The sequence below is a fragment of the Hirundo rustica genome, chromosome 6 (assembly GCF_015227805.2).
Source record: "Hirundo rustica isolate bHirRus1 chromosome 6, bHirRus1.pri.v3, whole genome shotgun sequence".
In the NCBI taxonomy this organism is placed as follows: domain Eukaryota; kingdom Metazoa; phylum Chordata; class Aves; order Passeriformes; family Hirundinidae; genus Hirundo; species Hirundo rustica.
Genome location: NC_053455.1, coordinates 3,294,011 through 3,312,510, shown reverse-complemented (window position 1 = coordinate 3,312,510; position 18,500 = coordinate 3,294,011). Strand labels below are relative to the sequence as shown.

General features: G+C 54.2%; 1 protein-coding gene across 2 annotated transcripts in view; it reads right to left on the bottom strand.

Moving 5' to 3' along the window:
• SAMD4A (sterile alpha motif domain containing 4A) overlaps positions 1-17,027 on the bottom strand; it is a 97,718-nt gene extending 80,691 nt beyond the window's left edge. For both annotated transcript variants that reach the window (XR_005701201.2, XM_040066093.2), the window contains exons 1-2: positions 16,882-17,027; positions 16,019-16,625 (exon numbers count right to left, since the gene is read on the bottom strand). Coding sequence is in view for 1 of the 2 variants with exons in the window: in XM_040066093.2 (XP_039922027.1) it covers positions 16,019-16,214 (196 nt within the window). In the remaining variant the exon portion in view is untranslated. The remainder of the gene's footprint in view (positions 1-16,018; positions 16,626-16,881) is intronic.
• Positions 17,028-18,500: the final 1,473 nt, after the last annotated feature.

Below are 18,500 nucleotides of genomic sequence, written 5' to 3'. Positions count from 1 at the left end.
AGGTGCTTCAAAGTCTTCCCAAGCAACTTCCGGAGAGGTGGCTGTCTGCAAGCAAGCGATGCAGATCGAGCGCTCAACAACACTGCAAAACCAGCTAGAAACACATCTGCCACCTGAACCTGGAAAACGGGAAAGAAAACTAACCTGGCTATTGGGATTACCCTTGGAAAGGCCAACTCTCCCTTCCCATCCACCAGAAGTAACAGCAACGCGCTGTGGAGCAAGCAAGGATCTGTACCCATAAAGCCGAGCTACGGACGTCAGTCTGTGCTCAAGCTGCGGCTCACCAAAGAGATCCACGCACCTCAGGAGAAGCAGAGCGCCCGGTGCAGGATCAGACACAGCCATCTCCAGATTGCACCGAGATGTGGCCCCAGCACACAGCTCCTCCGTGGGACAGGCGGTGGCGGGATGTGACAAATGGCAAAGCCACCCTCAGCAAGGTGAAGGCCCGGCATCTATAAAACACCCTCCTCGCGTAACACAGCAAACACGCGGTGGGACAGGCGGTTGGTGATATGAGGGGAAAAAAAAAGAGGGGAAAAAGCCCAATTCCTTGACAGGATTTATTTTTAAGTGATGGCTGCTGCTCAAGCCTGCTCGGGGATTCAGTACGCCAGGAGCAGCTCCCGTGCACGAGGACGAACGGTGACTCAGCAGGGAAAAGCTGTCGAAAACGCATCCAAAATTCAAAAGATAAAAAAAAAAATTAAAAGATCAGGAGGAAAAGCTATAAATACCTCGAGCAGCTTTGCTTTGTGCACTGCTTGGATGCCTGTGGCTGCAGGTGAGGGGGAACCCCATTCCCAGCCCGAGCACCCACGGGGGGTTCCCTCCTCCGAGGGCAGGAGCCACCGGTGTCAGCGGGATCCCCGACCCCAGGAACCACCTTGGGGTCTGTGTCTGCCCCAAACACAACTGCCATGGGATCCCATCACCGCTGAATGTCAGATGGGATGCCAAAGACCGCCCTGCTCCCCGAGGCACGCCCCGCTCCAGCCGTCATCGCACGTCGCTCCAGAGAGGACGGGAGGGAGACTTTTTAACATAAATACTTCTTTTTTTAAACTGTCTTTTTTTTAAAAAAAAGTTTTATTTAAAAGTCAAAAAGCCCAGCCAACATGAAAGGCTGGATAAACACTCCTCCTTTCCCCAGCAGAAATTACAAAAATGCCTTTGAATTTGTTTTGGCAAGAAACAATGTTTTTTTATGAAAGAGATTCATTGAAAAGTCACAATTTGGAATGTATTAATCTATTCTACATTTTAAAAAAAAGTTTTAATTACCACTGTAAGAGTATTTTGACACAGTTTACGGTTTGTTAGATTGCGCTGTGTGTTACGAATGCCAAACACACCTTTTGGAAGCGCCTTATTATTGCATTAATGCAAAACGCGGGGTTTGCGCCGCCGAGACCCGTGTCGGCAAATGCAAAATAATAAATTAATTCCATTCGGAGAAAACGCTGCCATTTATAACCCAGCAATTAAGAACAGATTTAATTTTAAATATTGCTGAGTTCTTCGGCTCAGCGAGTTATTCAGTACCAACACTGGTACTATCAGTGTATGCTCAGTTCTTTAAAAAACAGACCCAGGCCAATTTCTCACCCCTTAAATTAGCGACGCTAGACATGAAAAGTTAATGTTGCTTTCCTCTCTCCTCAAAGCTGCAACATATGGATTCTGCTGGGGAAAAAAACCAGAAAAAAACAAAGGAAAAAAAGCAGCACATGCTGGGATTTCTACTACGACAGGCCAAATTTTAGCAGCCACGGGCACATGAGGAGTTAACCAAAAACCCCAAACCTCGATGGAGTGAGGCAGCGTTTGCAAACCAGGGGGTGTAGATATTTTGAGGGAAGAGGGAAACAGCCCAAATCCTGGCTCTGGAGCGATATCCACGGCCCCATCTCCCTCCCCAGGGCCAGGCCGTCCTGCAGCAGGTCGGAGATGGAGAGGGGAAAACGCTTTCTCTTTGGCTGCGGCTCTGCCAGCGGGAAGGCGATGCCCAGGGAGGGCTGGTGCCCCGGGCACGGCTCCAGCTGGCACCGAGGGGATGGGAGGCTGCTGGCCGCATCCCACAAAGGGAACAGGGACCAGCACCTGCATCCCTGGCAGCGATGGGGCAACCCCAGGACTCCCTGAGAGCCAAAAAGCCGGCAAGAAACTGGACCCTTGGCATCCTCAGGGTCTCCCCTGGGGCGCAGAACGCCCACTGTCACCGCCAGGCAGCTCAACAACACCACGCAAACACCTCTGCGGCCGAGGGAAGGAAGGGGAACAGGAGCAGGGACAGGGGAACCCCCCCACGAGTCCTCACAGCGTCACCAGGCTCCGGCCACGTCCAGCAGCAGGGGAGCACAGTGCACGGAAAGAAGGGACACACACACACGGCTGGGGCGGCAATCCACACTGGGAAGGCAAAACGAACGCCTGTGGGGAGGGACGAGCAGGGAAACAGCAGCGGAGGGCCCAGGGCACCCCCGCAGCACGGAGGCGACGCGGTGACACCTCTCGGCTACCGCCACAGCAGCACAGCTGCCAGCACTCGCTGGGGGACCCCCAAGGGCGGCCTGAGCAAAGCCAGGCGTGCTCCTGTCACACCAATGCCGGGGGCTCGCTGCAGGAAAAGCAGGGTCATTCTTCAGGGCTCTTTTTACACAGGAGGTCGGGGCAGGCAGCACACCCCGAGCTGCGTGAAAATAGCCAAGTTCGGGGGGGGTTTTGACATCAAGATGACGAAGGTAACGCTCACCACAGTAAGCCTTAATAGGGCAACAAAAAGATTTCGTGAAGCACTAAGGGGATCCCACCCCAAAATCCCAGCACCAAACCGGGACAGGGCAGCAGAGCTCACACAGAGCAACTCAGCTCCTGGGAGAAAAGCTCTGCATCCTTGGGACCCCGCCACGGGTAACCCAGATAAACCAAGTGATCAGGACTCAAAACCCCCAGAGGGGTCTGCCAGCCCCCAAAAGATCCAAGGGCACCTTCACCGCACCTTGACCCGCCGCAAACCCTCTCGGGGCGCATGCGAAAGCAAGCAAAACTAAATTAAACCTCAGCTTTTATAGGGCTCCCCCTTCTCCTTGGACAAAAAAAAAAAAAAGAAAAAGATCCCCAAGCACCTATTTTTATTTCTCAAGAATTCCAGCAGTCTCTTTTCCTGCTACATCCCTCCCCAAGGCCGTACTGGGGAGGATTGCTGCACTCATTGTACGTCTATGGAGAAACTGCCTTTCCTCTGCTTTCACACTGGAATTAGTTACGCTCAGCCTGACCTTGCATTATTTTTAAGCTCTGGAACATTAAAAGAAAATTACAGAGAATTGTTAAATCCCTCGAAAGGTAAAACAACCCTATTGCTCCAGGTTTCCACACACAAAAAACACAAACCCAAACCAAAAACGAGCTCTTAAATCACAATTAGTGCTTTAATGTGGTAGGATTTAGTCTTATATTTTAAATTCATTCATTTCTCGTTCACTCAAACAATCGCACCGGCTTTAATGAGCTCTCCCTATGAAAACTCCAACTACAAAGGATCACGTTTGCTCTTGTTCCAGAGCTCCACGCACCTCGAAAGGAAATCCTAAAGCCTCGTGTGCTTCTTAGCAGCCAGATTACCAGCTTTTAATCCTCTCTGCCAGATGTATTTTTAATCTTTTTGCGTGTAATAAAGCAAATTAGCGTAATTGTACGGGTAAACTGAATCCAAATAGGCACGTAAGATTAAAAAAAAACCCTCTGAATTTGGTTATGTTTTGCAGATCTGGCAACTACCAGAGCTGAGGGCTGAATGAGCGCCACAGGCACTGGCAGAGGGAGAAGCCGCTGCAGGGTGAGCGAGGAGCTCCATCACCCCTCGGCCACAAGTCACGGGCTCCTTTCTCCTCTGGGTCCCCTGCAAGGGACCACAGCAGCTCCTGGATGGGCAACCACAGCCTGGTTTGGGTTGGAAGGGACCTTAAAAACCGTCCAGATCCACCCCCCGCCACGGGCAGGGACAACTTCCGCTCTCAGGCCGCTCCAAGCCCCATCCAGACTGCTCATCCCTCCGAATTTACGCCGGTCCGGTTGGCTCAAGCCGCCCCCCTAACTCATTTCGTGGGTTCTTTGCTGTCGGCAGGTCAGGTGGGACACCAGGAATGAACTGCTGGCTGTGAGGGTGGTGAGGCCCTGGCACAGGTTACCCAGAGGGGCTGTGGATGCCCCTTCAGCCATCTTCTCACAGAAAGCACCCTGCTACAAAACCGCCGGGCAATCCCAGGAGAGCCCAGGGGAGTGGATCCTGAGGCGGTGCGGGGTGTGCAGAGGATCCGTGCGCCGTGCGCTGTCACACACGCAGATTACTGACTGCTCAGGGCAGGGGGAGAGCACACCAGCTACTTCTGCCTCAAGAACAGAAACCAGCTGAACACCACTGCCGACACCCACTTTGGCTTCAGGAGGGATCGAAAGAACTTGGGGCTTCTTCATTCCCTAACCCCACAGCACGCTGCCCCGCTGCCAGCCAGGATCCATTTCTGACAATGCAAAAGCATCTGCCCACATTGTTGCAATTATTTCAGACCGGGCAGAGAGCTCAGACCGGGCAGAGAGCACCCTCCCCTTTCTGTAGGGTTAACCTAAAGAACAGTTGCCAAAATTGCTGAGAACACAGCGGAACAATAGCTCCTCTGATGAAATTCCCCCACTCCACAGAGAAACCAGTATCCTCCAGCTGCTGCGGCTTGTCCGGCGAGATCTCCGAGTGTTTACCCGCTCCCATAAATAAAAGGATTAAAAAAAAAAAAAAAACCGCCAAACTCAAAAGATTCGAGTGCAGCTTGCGAAAAAAATTAATGACTGCGGAGCCCTGCCACCTAACCACAACACAAGTTTTATTAAAGCAACATTTGCCTCGTGTGAAACATAAACCCGGGACATCAGCGGAGGGAGGGCAACGCCGGCCACCTGTCCCGGGGACAGAGACCGCTTCCAGCAGCTCCACGCCTTTAAATCCTCATCCTCAGTGGAGTCTCTGATCAGTCATTTATAAAAAAGCCGAGAAGCCGGGCCGGACAGCTGAATTACAGCAGCTATTATCCACATATGCCTGAATTCCAGCAGACACCTTTATTTATAAAAGCTCTCCGCCTGACCGAGATTTGACATCGGCCACAAAAAGCACTCAGCATCCGACTGGCTGCTCCAGAAGAATGTGAGGAGAGGCTGGCAAGCAGGGGCTAAGCAGACACCTTTGCACAGCCTCCCCGCTGCTGCTGTGACTCCGAACCCGGCAGGTTTAAGTAATTGATTTCCCGAGCGGACACACAAAGTCGCACACCTTCGCCTCCTCTGCCGCCGACTCAAATGCGTTGTTTCCCCCTCGTCCCTAACTCTAAAATATTTGGAGGGTTTTGTCAGGCCTTTCCTCTCTCTTTTTAGGGTCTCTGCACTTTCCAAGACGCTGTTTGTTGGGTTTTTTTCACCTTTAGGCTCATCCCCAGCTGTGAGCTGTGGGCTCATTTTCCATGAACACTGGGAACCCACGGAACACAGGAAATGCAAGCGCAAGGGGATGGGGAGGCAGAAGCTGATTAAAGACCCCAGTTGCTCTCAGCACATCTTCTTTAGCTGTGACAGTCTCAGTGACAAGCCCCGACAACAGAAGGTGACCGAAGTGCGGATTCTGCTTTAAGCTGACAATTCCCAGGAGCAGCACGTGCAAACACAGCCCACGAGGCTCAGCTGGGCCAGGGAAGGCTCAGCACCCGTGTGCTCCCACCACACTCCTGATCCACTGGAACAACCTGGAACGGGAGCTGGCCCCTCTGCCAGGACACAGAGATCGGATCCAGCTCCCAACAGGGCTCCAAGGGCTGCCCCGACCCTGCCAGCACAGCCACTGTAAAGATGGGATTTCCTTGCCTCATTTCTTAAGCGAGGACCATTGAGAGCATCCTCCTCTGACCTCCCAAAGCATCCCTGCTCAGTCTGGAGAAGAGAAGACTCCAGGGAGATCTCAGAGACCCTTCCAGGACCTACAGGAGTTATGAGAGAGCTGGAGAGGGGCTTTGGACACGGGATGGAGGGACAGGACACAGGGAATGGCTTCCCATTGCCAGAGGGCAGGGATGGATGAGAGACTGGGAAGGAATTCCTGGCTGTGAGGGTGCTGAGGCCCTGGCACAGGGTGCCCAGAGCAGCTGTGACTGCCCCTGGATCCCTGCAAGTGTCCAGGACCAGGCTGGACAGGGCTTGGAGCAGCCTGGGACAGTGGAAGTTGTCCCTACCCATGGCAGGGGGTGGAACAAGGTGAGCTTTAAGGTCCCTTCCAGCCCAAACCATTCTGGAAGTCTGTGATCCCAGCACCCTTGCACCCATCCCTGCCTCCCACTGCAGCCAAAGCCCCAGCGCCAGACGGAGCCTCAGCACAACTCCCCAGCTAAAATTCCCTACAGACAATGAAAATGTACAGAGCTGACAGCAGCAGGAGCAGCCGAGTGACCTCGGGCATCCCCCACAGCACGACCTGGAGCTCTGGGGAGGTTTTCCAAGGGGATGGGATCCCGGTGGTGCCACCCCCGAGACCCCAGCAGCAGTGCCAGGAAGGAGCTGTGCGCTGTCCCTGCACCGCAGAGTAAGTTGTTATGGTTACTGAAGGGTTTGCTGGGCTTTTTTTTCTTCCTCTTCTAAAAAGAATTCTTATCAGTTTAACATAATACCACCAGTCAATAACAATTCTTATCTTAAAAGGTCACTCAGGTAGTTATAACTCAGCATTTCATCTGTGTTTGCATTATCTGGAGGGAAACAGCCAGGGGACTTTGTATTTTTTTTTTAATAATCCACTTCTTTGCAACTGTAAGGTTTTTAAAAAAACCTTACCCAGAACCAAGCTGACCCTGTGGCAATTTGAGCACACTGGGGAACAGTCAGAAAAAAGGTAGAAAAATCACAGCGATGTTTGCTGCACGAGAAACAAGAGGAATATCCCAGCGGGAAAACCGAAAAGCAGGGAAACTCACGGACAGAGACTGCAGCTGCTGCAGAAACACCATGTTCTGCTTGTGAACGTCAAGAGTGGCCAAGTTTCGCCACAACAAAAGTTGTGGGGTTTTCCCTCCACGTTTCTCTCCCCCAATTCCTTCCTTCTTCAATTCCCATTGCTGATGGCGGGCAGAGAAAAGAGGACAGCAGGAAAAACCCAGTGGCAAGAAGAACTGATCTGTGATGTTCAGGGTTAAAAACACAGGGAGAAAAAAATGGGAAAAAAAAAAATGCAGCAGCATGGAAAATGGGTTTTAAGTTGCTTCTGGCTAAACCTGATTAAACCCTGTTTTATCCACCCACTCGAGTTCTTCTTATAACAACAATTAAAACTCCAAACACAACACATGCCCACTCCCCACCAGGCAACAACACAGCCAAGGAGCAGGAGAACGAACTGGTTAAAGGAAAGGCAGGTTTGTGGCTTGCCTGAAACAAGCTGTATTTTAAAAAAAGGCAATCTGGAATTAATTATTTGTGAGGATCAGTAACAGAAGCGAAGCTTTCCGAAGCCCTCCATGCCTCTAAAGCAGGGCAGCCTTGCTTTGAGAGCAAAGAGCTGGAGCAGAGCTGCTGAATCCTGCGGATGACAGTCACAATATTAACATTATTTTAAGTAAAATAACATCTCCAGGCACGATAACTCAACAAGCTGGGCCGCATCCAGCTCCCACAAGTAACAGGGAAGGCTCGCAGGGGTTGTGACAGGAGCTGGCTCAGCCCTTGGGGCAACAGAGCCATCAGGATCATCCATCTGTTTTCCATCTTGGACGGTGCCTTGTCCACAACATAAAATGACCCCGGATTGACGGCAGCACCTTTCTCTGCCCCGTGGACTATTCTGAGAGAGCACAGGAAAGTGTTTGCGCTGCAGCTCGAGCACTGCAGACGCCCTGAGGAGCCTGCCAAGGGCAGCAGCCAGGGTTAACGGTGGAGGAATACATGGCTTATGCCCCGGGCTCAGCCCAGAGAGCAGAAATCCACGGGAATCAGCAGCAAGCTCCAGACAGGAGCCCTGAGCCCAGGAAGCCTGAGCACACACCTGCAGAGAGCCCATCAGAGGAACCAGGCTAAAACTCAGACACCCTCACCAAACGCCCTGGCACAGCCGTGCCACGGAGCCCCTGCACGTAAACACATCAACAGAACCCCGCGCTGCGAGCAGGCCCGCGCTGGTAAATCCTTCCCTTCCAGCTCCTCCTGCCTCAGCCAGATGTGTTTGTCTGCTGCACGGAGAGCCAGGAGAGCCATGCACCTGCCTCACACCGCCGGCTCCCGCCAGGTACAAAGACAAACTGGCTCTCTGTCCCTGCCGCTGGCCCCCTCGCCCCGACCAGGCTCATTTTCTGCTCAGCACCTGGAAGCAGAGCCAACCAAGCTGCAGGGCTGCCATGCTACGCAGGAGACCATCCCACGGTCTGCTCCATCAGGGAAAATCCAATTTGCAATCCCCCTGCGCCAGGAACACAGCTCCCTCTGCCCACAAAACCCCCTCTGCAGAACAGCCAGCAGCACCTTCTCCAAGAGAGAGCCCCAGCGCTGCTCTGAGGAGATGCTGCCCTTCCACCGAATGCATCTGCTGCGGAAGAGGAAGTCGGGAACGGATCTGCTCACTCCAGCCTCAACTTTATTTGTAACTGCCGGGCCGAGATGGAACGCCACTGGCCTGGCCGTCTGCCACGGCCAGACTCGCGCTCAGCGACAACCGCTGCAAATCTCTGCGTCTCTTCTTAGGACAGAGCACTGGAAAGATAAACGCACCATTTTTTAAGGGAAAAGGGATGAAGCCTGGGGATCCCTCGCGTCAGACCTGCAGCCTCTTTCAGACCCCTCGGCAGCTGTTATGTAACCAGGAGTCAGTAACACAGCCATGGTCTTGTTTATTTGGTGGAAACAGGGAATACGAAGGGCACGCGAAGGCTCGGGGGTAGACCTGCACAAGCACACAGCTCATGTGAGGGCTCACCCCACCACCCTCGGGGCGCTCCTGCAGACAAAAACCACCCGCGCTCCGTGCGGGCTCCTGCGCTCAGCCGCCACCGCGCAAGGAGCGAGGAGGAGAGCGGGGCGACGGGCTGGGAGCCCCAAAACGCAGCACTGCGGTCCAGCAGCTTCTCCCCTCCCTGCCGAATGCAAGCCCAGGGCTGGGGGGCAGCGGCAGTGCCAGGGGTGCCCTTTCTCCCTGCAGTCATCTGTGGTAACACTAGACACCAGCTCGACGCCGGAGCTCTAAAGCGCTGACGGACGCATCCTAAAATAAAGCCGGTGCTCACATTAATTACTATTTCGGTTATGCTGATTGCAAACCTAACTCCCAGCTCAGTAAGAAGCGGCTTTCATGGGCCACAAATGAAGTCAAGGTGGTTTTTCGACAGGATCTAAGGAAAGGAAAGGGCAAAGCTTGAGAAATTGTACGGAGATGAGAATCTGCACCACGATCCACGACTTTCAACTGCTTCAGGGAAACGCCGCAGGAAAATTCAGCTGACCAGAGCATCAATTACTTCTAAAGCAACTGGCCTCACTGCAAATATATAACTGGTGAAATGAGCATGCAGCTTTGCTCAGATTTCGAGGTCTAACCAGCCAAAGGGTGCAACAGCGCAGAGGATCGTCCACCGGCAACAGCCCAAGCTACCAGCAGAGCGCTTTCCCCGCTCATCCGTTTAATCTCGTTTGCAGATAAGTGTATTCACAAACCAGATTATTTTAATTGATGGCTCTACAGCTGGTTCCTATTCAGCTCCTGATCTAAAGCCGTCCTCGACCTCTCCCATCAATCTACATCCTGACAGTGATGCTCTGTGTGCTTCCTCTCCTTCACCAACATCCTCCCTGCACCCACTCTGCTGGGAGAGAACTTGGGCTCTGCTGCTTTTCCAGGCACAAACACAAGACACCCGCAAAGAAGGAACCAAGGAACAAGCTGGTCCAGGCACAGAACTCCAGCTCAGGTCTGTGATGATGCACGAAATGCTTCCCTGCATCTTTCACACGCACCTCCACGGCGGGATTTTTCCCAGCTGAAGTCAGTGGGGAAATTAACCCTGGCATCAGGCCCCTCACTGAGCCACTCACTACCTGAGAAAGTGGTTAAAAGGACACTGCAAACCATGGAAAAGTCTCTGGGAGCAAGGAGCCCACCCATGAACAACCCTCTTGCACCACACTGTGCTCCAGGCAGCCAAACAGGCTGTTACCACTAGTTACCTTTCTCCTTCCCATTTTAAGCATTACTACCTAAAAAAATCACTACCCTGGTAAGCTGAGCCAGCCCCCATCCGAGAGACCTGGCCCTCATCAGCTCTGCCAGTGGAGGAGACCTTGTCACTCATGCTGCCCAAATCTTGGGAGCAAGCACAGGAACACCTCCTTACTCCTCTTCCTGCAAGGGACACGTGCCAGGAGCGACAGGGGAAGGGGTTTTTAAACAAGTAAGAGAAAATACAGGAGAGCAAAGTGCAAGCCCAGAAGAGTCTCCCGTAGGTCCCAGCACCGGGGTGAGGGGGACAGCAAAGGGGAACCTTTGGAATGCCACACCACAGACCTTCCTCCAGCCTGCAGTGCTTCCCACAGCTGCCCTGGAAAGCATCCCTAAAAATAAAAATAGCTTTGAAATCACAAGAGAGCACTGGGTGTGTAGCCTGGCTGAAAGCCCCTGGCTAACACCACTCTGCACTTTTGTACCCCATCCCTCGGTATTTTCCAAAAATCCCAGCACTGATAGCTTTCAGTCCCCTCAAGTTTGCAAACAAAAACTGGGAATGACGTGTGGCAGCAGGTCAAACACCAGAGGCAGGTTAAAAGCACGTGTCTAACAGCCCAGCAGGTCTGAGGTTTGCCCAGGTCACCCAGAGAAGCTGGGGCTGCCCCATCCCTGGAAGCGTTCAAGGCCAGGCTGGATAAAACTCTGAGCAGCCTGGTCTGGCGGAAGCTGTCCCTGTCGGAGAGGTTTGAACAAGATGACCCTCCACATCCCTCCTGTGATCTCTCCACTGAGGAGTCCCAGCTCCTCATTTTTAAGGAGCAGAGCTGGCAGGGCTGCTCACATCCCTCCCCAGGCAGACACAAGCGTGTGCAATGACCACACAATGCCAATGAAGCCTAAGTCCAGCCCTGCACTTGGAATTCCCTAGCGCCTCCAGTACGCAGAGGCTGATCTCCTCGCCCCATCCTCCTCCTGGGATGTCCCCCGGGCTCCTGCAGTCCCACTGAGTGACAGCCCAGCCGGGCTCTCACACAGACCAAGGACACTTAAACCAGAGCTCAGCATGGCAATGCAACCGTGAGCCAAGAAAAATTTTTAAAAATCGGAAAACACTTTCAGACCGGGCACTGGAATGATCTGCCATCAGTGGGGGTCACTGGGGATGAACTACAAAATTTGCACAGTGCAGGGGCAGCAGCTTCCTGATGGGCTGGGAGACTGTCTGTGGCTGGGGTGGCAGCAATCGGTGCAGGGCTGGAGCCACAGGGAGCTGAGGATATAAGCAGCACGGTCCGCAGGAATATGTAATGCCTTTTAATAGACCAGCTGATACAGATGGGAAAAAAAAAAACCACCCCACAGCCACACGAGCCTTCCTTTGAGCTGGTGCACCTTCATGCCTGGCCGTTTTTTCCAGCTGCATCACTCGGTCTAATAAAAGACATTACGGGCTCCCCGTAACCCTTGTCTCTTCCTTCGGCCAGTCCTTCCCAGGATGAGGAATCCAGGTCATCCTGGTACCTGAAAGCCTGCTGAAACAAAATAAAGATTTTGGCCCCAGCATATGGAGCAGTTAACGTCCTGTGCACTGGCCTGAGAATGCTTGTTGTCCCTTAAGGACAAGAGCTCAAAGCTGTCACAGCTCCCACCAGCGCACATGGGTGTTCGGACACCTGGAGGACCGACAGGAGTCTTTGGGCACTTCTGTCAACCTTGCAGGAACGAGGAAGCCAGGGCTGGTGGGGTGGGATGTGGGTGCGCTTTGAGAAAAAACCAAACAGCAGAGGGATTGCTGGAGCAGGTGAAAGCAGAACCGCGTTCTGCACTCAATGCCCAAAGCCACGGACCACGTTTCACGGACACACATCTCCTCGCTGGGTCTGCAGGCCACAGAGCAGCCACACGCAGCACCCCTGGGTGCCCCGGGAGGAGCACAGGTCCCGTTCCCACCACAAGGCTGGCTCCACTCCTGCCTGGCCCTTACCGGTCGCTTAGAGGAGGCTGCGGCGTCCTGACGGCCCCGAGCAGCTGGGACTGAAGCTGCCCAGCAAGGCCGGGCTGGAAGGAAGGAAGGAAGTTATAGCAGGCTCTTAAATAGCGCTATGCAATACCTGAAACTTCTATTCCTGTGCACAGATAATATGGTTTCCATATTCTCCTCCTTCTCATCAGACCAAGCCACTCACGCTCAAATTGAACCAGCGACAGCCCACACTCTTCACCAGTTCAAACCATTAAAGCTCAGTGAAGCCACTGTGCAGGACAATCCCAAGCTGCACATTTCACCTGATGAAGAACGTATAGATGTCCTTCCACGATTGCTTCCCACTCCTGTCTTCCCTTTATAACCCTTCATAACCAAGCAACGGGTTGCAGGTGGTCCTGCAGCCACCTGAGCAGCCCCCACACCTCTGTGCGCTCCCAGGCTCCTGCAGGACCTCTGAGGGCGGCAACAAGGTTACACCCACCCCTTCCAGGCCCAGAGAGGGATCCAGAGGATCATGGCATCAGGAGGATCCTCAGGGCTCTCTGAGGTCTCACACTGCTGCACATAGCAGCTGGGTTTGCAGTACTGGTGAGGATGGCTTGGCTGCCGTTATGAAAATAGCCTCACACCTGGAAAAAAACCGAGACAGAACTCCTCCGAAGTAAATATACTTGCTTCTGTGTGGCAATTAACTAGTTAAAAAGGGGTATTTTTCTTCCTTGAGTTTTCCCACCGCACCTGCCATTCATCAGACCTCTCACCTTGAGTCTACCAGGCAAGAACCAACCCGGACACCGCTGCTGAAATGGCATTTCCTCCACGCCTGGTCCACACAGCTGGAGGCTCTGAGCCCAGCATCACCAGCGAGAGAGGATCCCTGAGCTCTGGCCTCCCTTTGGACCCTTCCTGATCTCTGGTATTTCCGAGGATGGTGCCCATCCACCAGACCCCAGCAGGGCTGCCACTCCTCCTAAGGACCATCACCCAGGGGTCACATCCCAGTTTTCCCACCTCTGCCTTGTTGGGACAAGCAACAGGTCCCGCACGTACGAAACAACTCGATTCTCACGAGGATCCAGTGTAATTCCAACACCTGCTCCAGTACGTGAACCCAGCAGGTTACATTCAGATGGTGGCACCTCTTCCCAGACAGCAGACTTCATGGAAAGGGAACATCCCCTGCCTTACAGCCCCCACCAGGGATACCAGTGGGGCACCTACAGTCACGGAGCCACTACTTCCAAGTCAGCAAACACCAGGAAAAGGTACCAGGAGTTCCCTCAGGGCCCAGCCCAGGAAGGAATCGAGCCCAAATTAGTAACGCAAACACCGGGATTCAAAGAGTAACGAGTAACGCGAGGTTTGATGACGACGGTGCTGTTCGGGACTCGGCGTGATTCCATTGCCAGGCAAGTGACAAGCGCCAGACCGCCAAACAGGCGTGGAGCAGGAGGGATTTAAGGAATACAGGTTTTAGGAAGGCAGGACGGGAGACTGAAAGATATTTCCTAGCTGAGCCTGGTTACAAGTCTCAGCTAACCTTCCTTGCACTGCAACAGGCTAGCCTGGAAAAGAGCGTGTCCCGCTCTGCAGGATGCGCGGACACGGTCCCCCCACGGCAAAGCCACGCAGAGGCGTGCTCGGTGAGAGAGGAACTCAACGGATCCAGGTTTTGGCATCCGAGTTACGAATGCCCTGGAGGAGGAGATCATTTTTGGAAGGCGCGCCAGGGAGAGCTCAGGCAGCTCCACCAACGCAGCAAGGGCCAGGCAGGAGGCTGGGTGCCAAGCCCTGCACGCAGGAGAAATCCTCGCGCCAAGCAAGGTCAGCGGGATTACAGGGGCGAGCAGGGGTTGCTCGCACGGGTGGGGATGGGAAGGGCCCTGAACCCAGGCTTACACCGAGAAAAGCCCACCACACAGGCAGCCCGACGTGACTCTGCGTCCGGGATCACCTCACAGCCCTGTTTTCCTTCACAATTCGCCCTTCCTGATGGCAGGAGGCAAATCACCCCCCTCCAATTCCCCGGCCAACCGAGGGGACACGGCTACCGCCAGTCCCACAGCCGGAACGAAAAGCTGAGGTGCTGATTAAAAAAAAATAAAAAATAAAATGAAAAATCCATCGCTCACACCAACTCGCAGAGCGAACGAATCGCAGCAAGCCTGCGCTGAAGCCGGCACGGGAAGCTGCGGATTTACCCAGGAGCAGCCGAGTTTGGGGAATGCGTTCCCTCCCGGCGCCCCCCTCCCCCGGGGCCTCCCCACCCAAAGGGATGGATGAGGTCCATCCCTTCAGCTGTTTATAAAAGCGGCAGCACTTCGCCCAGACGCACTCGGCAGCATTCCTCCCTCTCATTCCTGCGAGCTATATAAGGGAACGGCCAATTCCAGCCTCGCTCCCCTGCAGCCAGCCCCGATCCCTCTGCGCCGGAGCAGCTCCGGGCTTGGCTTCCTGCAGAAGGACTGAAATCCGTCCTCGGCGCAACACGGCGCTGGGCTGGACCTCGTCATCAAATGGCAGCGCAGGCAGCTGCCAAATCCTGCCGGCTCGGTGCTCTAATAGGGAACAGCTGGAGAAGGACCCCGCATTCCTCCCGCCCCGTTCGCACCGGGGGCTCCGCTCGGGATCCGGCCGCAAGATTTCCACCCATCACGGAACGCGGCCGCTCCCCGGCACCGCTCGGCCACGCACAGCCCGACGCCCAAGAGCTTCCAGTCCCCGGGGATTTGGGTGCTCAGGAATGGGGAGGTTGCTTTGCTTTTTATGGGCTGTGGGATTTTTTCGGTTCGGGATTTTATTTTTTCTCTCTTTTTGAGGGGTGCTGGAGAAACGGAACTGCGCAACTAAATGACATTTCGCCTTCCCCGCCGACCCCCTGGGTCACAAAAACTCTGCTTTAAGCAACCTGCATCCCCGTGTACATCCGCGCCCAGGAACACACGCATCCGTAACATTCCCCCCATAAATAAATACGGGAACACCCGGCGCAATTCGCACAGCGTTCGTGCCATTCCCGTCCCGCTCCGACTCCCCTTTACTTTGGAGGAGTTGAGCAACTTGCAATGGCAAATAAATGAAAGAAAAATACACTTTCGGTAGCCACGCGCATTCTCTGTCCTGCGCCCTGCACGCTCAGTAACATGAAACAGTCCACTCGTATTTTCTTAGAGCTCTGCTGAAACACAAGGGGGTATTCAGAGCCGCAGGAAAAAAAAAATGCGTCCAAACAGGATCTGAATGATGAAATAGGAATTGCCACATTTAACGGGGAACAAAAAAAAAAAAAAATAGGATAACCCAGTTGCCCAGACCTTTATACAATAACAGTTCGTCTGAGGTAGCGATGGGCTGCTCCTGCATGTTGCAGAGAGCAAAGCAAGCCACGTTGCCCAAAAGAAGCCTAGAAAATCCAGACTCTACGTGACCTGACTTACTTATTTCACAGGAAACTGCATGGAAGGAGGAAGGGGGGGCACGGGGGGGAAAGGAAAAAAAAAAAAAACAACAAACCCACCAATCATTCATGCTGCCGTAGTTACACCACGCCATGGAGCGGAGTAGTTCGCTGCGAAAAACCGAACTGAAATAAGCCAAACCCCGTTCGGAAAATAAAACGTGAGCAGAGAAGCCGTTCCCGCAACCGAGCCGGGGGAGCCCCCGGCTCCCAAACCGCACCCGTTTCTTGGGTGCATTTTTTTTTTATTTTTTTTTAATTTTTTTTTTAAATTTGGACGGCATTAGAGCAGGGCCCGAGAAGGGTCGCAGCAAACAGCAGCACTCACCGGGGTTGTTGGCCTCCCCTTCGAGGATGTGGAGCTCGGTGCAGTCCGCCAGGGAATGCTCGAGGCAGAGCTGCAGGAAGCGAGCCTGGGTCCGGCTGACGCGCTTGAGCAGGGAGAGCAGCGCAACAGTCTGCTCGCACTCGTTCCAGCCCTTGAACCACCCGGCCAGCACGCCAACCTGGTCTCGGAACATCATGGTGAGCCGGAGGGACAGCTCTGCGGGGAGAGAATAAATAACCGGGACAGCCTGCCTGCCCCGGCGCCGCTGCCGCCACCGTGCTCGGGTCAGGGGTGTTAAAAATAAAAATAATAATAATAGTATTGATTTAAAAAAAAAAAAAAAAAAAAAAAATCTCCTTCGCGACGCAAAGGGCGGGTTTGGTTTCTGGACGCAGTTCTCGGCCTGGGCTGGGTTTTGCTCCCTCTCTTCTGGCTTCGGTGCAGCGCTGGATTCCTGGAGGGAGGGAGCGAGGGAGGGAAGGAGGGAGGCGGTGGGGCCGGGGGAAAAAAAAAAAAAAAAAAAAAAAAAGCCAAAAAAAGGAAAAATCCCAGCGTCAGGGCTGCAGCCAGCGAGGGGAACGACCTCCTCCCGGCGGGGGTTTCACACCTGGAACAGAGAGAGGAGGGGGCGTCAGGGGGGCGAGGAGGAGGAGGATGGAGAGGAAGGCTCGCACTCAGCCCGCTGCCTTCCTCCCACTCCTCATCCGAGGCGCATTCCCACCCCGTCACCGCGATCCCCCCGCATCCAGCACCGCCATTTGGGATGGGGGGGTGGGGGGGGGGAAGCACCCAGCACAGACACCCCACCTGCCCCCCCCAAAAGTTCTCCCCCGCACACACACTCCGTCTAAAGCCACACTCACCTGACTCATACCGGCCCCGGCGATCGCGGGAGGAGGGGGGCGGCGCGGCGTTTTAAGGTGGCCGTGCCATGTCCGTGGGATCAAGGGGGGGGAAAAAAACGAGGGAAGGAGGCGGGAAAAGGGAAAAGGGAAAGAGGGGAAGGGGGTGGGGGGGGCGCGCGCGCGCTCCGCGGCGCGAGACTGAGGCCGGCCGCGCGCCGGGCCCCCGCTCCCCCATGCCGCTCATTTGCATGCGGGTGACGTCATCGGCGGGGGGCGGGGCCCAGCCGCCCGGAGCGGGGAGCCCGAGGGGGACGCGCGTCCCCCGTGGGTCCCCTCCGTCCCCACACCCCCCCCCCCGGCTCCTCTCGGCCACTCCCCCCGGGAATTTTGGGAGCTCCTCCTGCGCGGGGAATGCTGGAAAACGCTCTCCGGGTCCCCTCCCCGCGCCGCAGCCGGCCTGCGGAGCTCCCGCCGGAGGAAGCCACCCTCTAGTGGGCTGCGGGCTAATGGCAGTGGCGGGGAGGAAAGCGCCGCTTTGGGGCTCCGGTAAATGTGGCCTCGTCCCCGAATGGTAATTTAAAAACTTTTATTTCCCCCCCCCCCCCCCCCCCCCCCCAGGGTTTTGCATATTAGATATAGGTGTTAAATGTACGTGGATTTCAGCCCGTCAAGCACCAAGCGTGCAGAGACAGGATTTGTTTGGGTTATCATTTCCTGTGCAGATTTTATTTCCCTTTCCCGTTTCTCATTTATTTCCTTTCTTTTTTTCCCTTTTTTTTAATTTTTTTTTTCATTTTTTTCCATCCCATTGCAAGGCGGCGTGATACAGGTATATATAAGAAGGGAACTGGGGGATTAAAAAACCCTAAGCACAAGTGCTTGCAAGAAGGCATCAAATGCCTGAGCATAATCAAACATTTTAGAAAGCAAAAAAATAAAGGTGTAAAGTATTCTTATCTGTAGGCTTTTTATTTGTGGGAATATCTGTCAGTTTTAAACCATTTCTTCTTGTCACTTCAGGCTGTTGTCCGAGGTGTCTCTCCAGCTCTCTCGGAGCCACTTTAGGAATCCCTTCCCCAAAATATCTGATCCATGCTCAGGAACAAGCGACGCCGGTACCTCCGCTCAGGGCAGTGGTGGAGTCCCCATTCCTGGAGGGATTTAAAAGCTGTGTGGATGTGGCACTTGGGGACATGGGTCAGGTTGTGCTTGGCAGTGCTGGGAGAATGGCTGGACTCAATGATTAACCTAGGTGGCTTTTCCAACCTCACGAATTCTGATTCCATGATTCTACCTTTGCAGCATCTCCCAGTCCTCATCGCTTTGAGGACAGGGAAGCTCAGAGTTGGGAGACATGCCCAGTGTCAGAACACGGTCTGGGAGGGAGACACGATGGGAACATGGCAAAAGGGGGGGGCCGAACCCCTCCACCAGTGAGTCACAGAATCACAGATCTTAAAGCTCATTTCATTCCAAGCCCTTGCCGTGGGCAGGCACACCTTCCACTGTCCCAGGCTGCTCCAAGCCTCATCCAGCCTGGCCTTGGACGCTTCCAGGGATCCAGGGGCAGCCACAGCTTCTCTGGGCACCCTGTGCCAGGGCCTCCTCACCCTCACAGCCAGGAATTCCTTCCCGAT